Source organism: Gavialis gangeticus, unplaced genomic scaffold (genome assembly GCF_001723915.1).
Source record: "Gavialis gangeticus isolate Ggan-Ray unplaced genomic scaffold, GavGan_comp1, whole genome shotgun sequence".
Lineage (NCBI taxonomy): Eukaryota > Metazoa > Chordata > Crocodylia > Gavialidae > Gavialis > Gavialis gangeticus.
The window spans coordinates 19,526,526-19,532,686 of record NW_017729008.1 but is presented as its reverse complement, the minus strand read 5'-3'; the positions used below and the strand labels follow the sequence as shown (position 1 = coordinate 19,532,686).

Below are 6,161 nucleotides of genomic sequence, written 5' to 3'. Positions count from 1 at the left end.
AAAAGAAGGAATGGGCACTGAAAGCAACTAATTAAAGTACAGCCAATACTAAATTAACTGGAAATACTCAAGAAAAAGGCCTGAATGGCCTTGTGGATAGGTCAGCAAATACAACAACTCAAAGCACAACTTCAGACAAAAAACAGAAACAAAATGCTGGTTCATGTATTGAACATGATAGAAATCTCTTTTTTCCAGAGTAAGGAATACAAATTCTCATGCATCAGGGTTTAAAACACTCCTAACTGACAGGGGTCTGAAAAAAAACTTTTTCTATGGAAAAATTATTCTATTATTGTCTACAATGTCTTTTCTTTTTACATTGCTGGAGAATCTGGTAATGCTGGTCAGAGACAGGATAAGAGACAAGTCAAGCCACTGGTCAGTTCCAAACTCTATCAGTCACTACTTTAGTGCTTTTGAAAATCATTATGCATGTATGATGAGTATTTAGCGGGTGAGTCTACACGTGTGCTTTAATACACAGTAGCCTATACTACTGCACATTAAAGCATTACATAAAAAACCATGCAGGGATGCTAATGTGCAATAAAATAGCCTACTTGAAAATGGTGTGCTTTCATTACTGAGCATTAAGGCAGCCTAATGCACATTTCTTTAGTACCTCACATTGGAGGTACTAAATTTAATGCACATTAGAAAAAACGCCTTAATGCATATGTAGATGCACCCAGTGAATCATAACTTGTTGAAAGATAATTTTTAATCAAAAGGCAAGAAAATCTATTATGTAACAAAATGTTCATTTATAGGTACTCAGCCACCACCACTATGATGCATAACTGTAACTCAAAGATGAAACTCAAATATTTTCAGGGAGCAAGTATACGACTATAACTTAGAGCTGGCTATGTCTCCACGAGATGCTGACTGCACAGTCATTACTGCACAGTCATTTAGTAATTGCACAAGTACTGAATGACTGCACTGTAATCACAGTTACTACACAGCAGCGTCACCAAATGGCTTTTAGGTGACACTGTGCAGTAGCTCATTCCTAGTGCACAGTAGTAGCATCACATTGCACTTTGTGCCACACGACACTGCTGTGTAGTAGTAACTAGTTACTGTGCAGTCACCGTCTTGTGTAGATGGAGCCAATGAATACTAATGGCACTCCTAGTTCTACTTCCTACTGGCAGACTAAAGGTTCAAGAGAGCAGACGATTTGATATTTTATCAGCATGGATTCTGATATAAAGTAAGTGAAAAGTACTCTGATTATAAATGAAGGAACAGATTTTTCCCATGCTAATCTTTCAAACTATAGTGAGTTAACAAACATTTTCGTCCTGGATAATTAGCTGCAAATCCTTACTCACTGGAGACACAAAATCAAAACCCTTTGAAAAGCTTTGGAGATCTATCTAAACATAGCTTTGGGTTGCTTTTTATTGTCCAGTAAAGGAGCATAAATGTATATTTTATAGTTGGGTTTTGCACAAAGTACTTTCCAAAGCTTTGAGATGCTTTTCAGCATTTTGAAGAACAGAATGAAATATCTAACAGGAAAATCTCTGGGAACTCAGCTTGGCACAACTTAAAGGGAACTTGAAAACAGCAGGAAAAAGGAAAAAGCTGTGACTTCTTTTCTTTTTGCGACATTTTGGAAACAAAAGAGGACTGTTGGGAGACCTGAGAGAAGGAAAACTTTACAAGGTTCTTGATAGGAAGCTTGCTTCAAATACTTTTTTTTTTCTTGGGGGAGGTTTGCCATTTCAGACCCTGCAGAACTTTGAATGGTTGTCAGAGATCAAGGTCACTGCTGTGGAAATACTTACTGTATGAATCTGACCCACAACCTAGCCCTTGAGAGTCTCCTATGGGTGCCTGTCTGCATAGTATCTCCAGAGGAGCCACAAGTATAGGTCCCCCAATGGGTGCTATTAAATTTGAGTGCAGGGGAAGCATTGCTCAGACATTAATACAACTTTGGGCTATGCTAATTCTTGAGCAGCCCTACTCCCCTCCCCTGGCTACTTTTCCTTTTTTTGTTCATCATCCAGTGCTTACCCCAGATTTAAACAAGAAAGAAAGTCTGGAAGATTTTTTTCCCCCTTGAAATAAATATATCATGGAAAGATGCAGCTGGAAAAAATATATCTGCAAAAAAAGTCATTCGAATCTTTTAAACATTCCTTTTCCACTGGGTTTACAGGGTTACATTTAAATGCATATTTAAGCATGTCCATGATCTAAATATACCATCCACACAGAAGTATCTAACATTTCTCCTCTTTTTCTTGTCAGTCAGCTCATTCTTTAACAAATTTTATCATCAGCAATAGCAGTTGCTCAGGATCTTTTTTCTTAAAGAACCCTAAAGCAGGTGCAAAGTATTTCCAGGGACTATTTGACACATCACTAATCACCTTTCAGGTAAAACATAACAGCTGTTTTACACTGCAGAGCAGTCAGGAAACTTGGGTGGGCAGTACCCAAGTTTTCAGATTTTAAGGCCCAAAGGGCTCATTGTGTTCATCTAGTCAGACCTCCTACAGGCTTTAGTACTTCATGCTATAACTACTGCATTGAAACCCAATCACTTGTGACTGAAGTAATATATTACTTTTTGAGATGCAGTTTTGATGTAAATGTTACAAGTACAAGACTAGAGCTCTCAGGTTTCTTGTAGTTCTCATTTTTCAGACAAATAGAACGACATTTTTAATGGATCATGATGAGTGACCACGGCCTTTGTTCTCACACTGTTTCCGTATCCCATATGAAAGCATGAATTTAAACAGAAAAGTAAAAGTAAGATGAACTTCCAGCAAAATCTTAGGTGTGGTATGGCAGGCTTCAGTCTGAGTATGTCTTTAACCTTCCTGTGTTGTTTTTTTTCTTTTTTTCTTTTTACTGTATAGATTCTGATTGGAGCTGTAATTTCAATGGGCTCTGCAGACAGAGATGGTCGTCTACATCCTGGTGATGAGTTGGTGTATGTAGATGGGATTCCAGTAGCTGGCAAAACCCACCGATATGTGATTGATCTCATGCATAATGCAGCCCGAAATGGGCAAGTGAATCTTACTGTGAGAAGAAAGGTGCTATCAACAGGTATGTTAAAAGGAGATTGGGGAAAAAACAACCAGCCTTATCCTGCATTAGTAAGATGCATAGTAATTTAGATACTGTTTAAAAATAAAGAAATAAATAACTTCAGTATAAATATTTCTATCTTAAAGGGAAAAAAAATTGAAAAGTTTTGTGTGCCATCCCCTGGCAGCATTTGTCATGCAAACAGTGCAGCACAGTGTTCCTTCCTAGACAATCAAGAAGTAACACTGCTTTTCCTGGTGTAATGTCATGAGCCTTTCCAGTTTTTAACATGCTGTGTTGTCCCATGTCTTCCCCGTTTGTGCCATTTTAGGGCCAAACAGTGCTTTGCTTGTCACTGGTCTTGTTGAAGTCATCCATGTCAGTAAGGCAAGCAGGAACAGGCTCAAAGACTAAGCTATTTAAGGAAAAGGTGCCTTTTATTAGTTTGATATTAGTTTGTGCCCCCTCTGAAGTTAATTAGCATTCTGCCATGGACTTCAAGGGAGCTGGCTCAAGCCTTTTAGTGTTATTTAAATAAATCCTAGGAACAGGGTAGTTTGGTTCCTCTCTCCAACCATTTCAAGTGACAAATTTAAAACAACATTCAGAATGGAAGACAAATTAGTTACAATTTTTTCAGCCAGAAACAAATGAGGTGCTACTAACACAAAGAATGGGATTTTTTAAAATGTATATCCTAGCAGCATCTATTAGTAAGAGTTCTGTTTTCATTCAGATAAGATCTCTGCTTATGTGGAGAGAAAATGGTGTTTAATAATCTAATATAACCCTGAGAACACACTTGTCATTAGTGCACCTTACTAGAGGATCAAAAGTGAGCAAAATCCTGCTAACAACCCTTCTGTTTCCTCCTTCTCCATCCACTAAAGAGTCTTTCTTCTTTCCCTGCTTCATCTCCCTTGCCTTTACCTCCTTGCTCACCCCCTTGAGCCAAAGAGTTTATGTTCCCAACCCAATTCTTGTTCTTCATAGTCCCTATCTCCCACCTCTGGCATGCTGTCAGTTCTGTGCCAGTGTTCCCCCATCTTGGGACTGACTTTCTTCTGTTACTGACTCTAGAGTCCTGCAGCCAGAAACCCTCCCTCCAACCTGGCACAACACCGCCAAGCAGCTCCCCAAACTCTAGGAAAATGGCCAGTAACCAAGGTAATACACTAAACATATGTGAAGTACTTAGTTTCCTAAGTACATAGGGGTTGGCAGATCTTATCAGCCTATATAGAAGTAGGGTGCAGGCAAGACAATGGTAAGCAATAATACAGAGTAGTTGTAATTTGGTGTTTGATTGCCATATATTATGTACAGAACTTTGTAAGAGGTTCTACTACCCGCACAGCACTCCTGGCACAAAGACTGAATTAACCTGGTAAAACACCCTGAATTATTCTTTAGCCTTGATAGCGACACACTGAGAAATATAGTGTCTGACTCATTACTGTTTACCTGCTTATGAACCTATAGGATGTTAAATTAATTATAATATATTATATGTTCTCTGAATAACAATGATGCATAATTTACATGGAGATAAGCTGAACAATACAAAACCAATGAAAATATATTCGCCCACATCACACCTAAGACTGATTGGGTTGACATGAATTTGTCATTCAACTGGGCATGTGCAATATGAAGAATTTGGGCTTTCCTTATGATGTTGTAAAATACTTGTACATCAAAAAGTAGGTTGCAAAAGTATTTTCCCAGTGCTTTCAATTAGTCTTACAGTTTTGTAATGCTTTCATTTCATATTGATGTACAACATTAAGGTCTTGATTCTGCAAGAAACAGGGTTTATGCAGAGATGTCTACCTGCACACTGTAACTGTAAGGATTAAGGCCTTGTTATCTATGCATTCAGTTTAAAACAAATAAACCTTTTGTATTTGGTGGGTATGTCTGATGCTCATCTAAGTTTAAGTTATGCAATTTCAGTGCGATCAATAGGCTTCCACAGGTTTAACTGAGAGAAGAATATGATCAGTTTTCTCTGCGTGGCAAACATGTTTGCTTTGTGGAAAAATCAGAAATACTTGGGGGGAAATGTAAGGAAAACATTTGCAAAAACAAAATAAAAAAAATTGCTTCTTTTTTTAAAAAATGGCTTCCTTTTTATTTCCCCTGACATAACAATTGAAAAGATTCATGCTGAATGTTGTGAATATTTAATACACTGACATTCACAAATATGTTTCTCCTCTGTCTAGTTAATAGTTTCATGTCCTGTGAATGATATTTGGAAGTTGTGGAAGTCAAGCATAAAAGTACTTAGAAAGCTTGAGCTTCTCTAGAAAGAAAATAAAAGGAACAAATAAGCGTGAGAGAAAGGACAAGCTGTAGGCAGTACTGGTTGAATAAACAGAATAGGTGTAGAGGAAGGGCTCTAAAAAGAAAAGTCTCCTTAGGTGGGCCCATTACACACACTCCCAAACCACAGACTCAAGACAAGGGCTGTGCAGTTATTGTTGGCTTCAGTTTCAAACACAGCCCAGCAATTTTATTCATAAATTAAAGAAAAAAACTCCAACCTGCAAAGAGAATCCCTCCTCTCCTCCATGTCTTCAAGGGCTTTCTCTAGGAGATGGGGTAGAAAGATGTTCACCAGTTTTGAGTTGTCAGAAAATTAGCAAAATCTGAACTTAGAAGACATCACCCAAAAGGAGTTTAAGATTTGATGTGAATATTTTGTACGGCTTGGCAGCAGAATCATAAACTGCCTCTTTCTCCAGAACTGACATAGCAACTTTACCAACCCTGAAACCTGTTTTGTTAGGAAGGAGTGTCAGTTGAAAGCATGTAGAAATTAGAAGCTATTTCTTTGCAAGAAGAGTAAGCAAAATTAAATATTTCTGATGAAAATCTAATAGCCATCTAAACTTCTCTTTCCCTCCTTTATCATTCTTTTCCTGTACTTCATACCAATCTGTTGCATTCATTTCTAGCTAAGCTAGCTCCTGGTCATTTAGAAGAGAAAGATAATTTTCTTTTTGTTATAGTCTGACTGCATGACTGGGCTATTAATATCAAGGGCTATAGGCTGTACAGGAGGGACAGGACAGGGAGGAAAGGTGGGGGTG

The 6,161-nt window shown here is 37.9% G+C and overlaps 1 protein-coding gene across 13 annotated transcripts in view; it reads left to right on the top strand.

Annotated features, from left to right (window-relative positions):
• Positions 1–6,161, top strand: part of MAGI2 (membrane associated guanylate kinase, WW and PDZ domain containing 2) — an 886,876-nt gene that overhangs the window by 759,691 nt on the left and 121,024 nt on the right. For 10 of the 13 annotated variants that reach the window (XM_019509478.1, XM_019509480.1, XM_019509483.1 and 7 more), the window contains 2 exons: positions 2,889–3,081; positions 4,144–4,230. In XM_019509478.1, coding sequence (XP_019365023.1) covers positions 2,889–3,081; positions 4,144–4,230 — 280 coding nt within the window. The remainder of the gene's footprint in view (positions 1–2,888; positions 3,082–4,143; positions 4,231–6,161) is intronic. The other 3 variants (XM_019509484.1, XM_019509489.1, XM_019509491.1) reach the window with 1 other exon arrangement.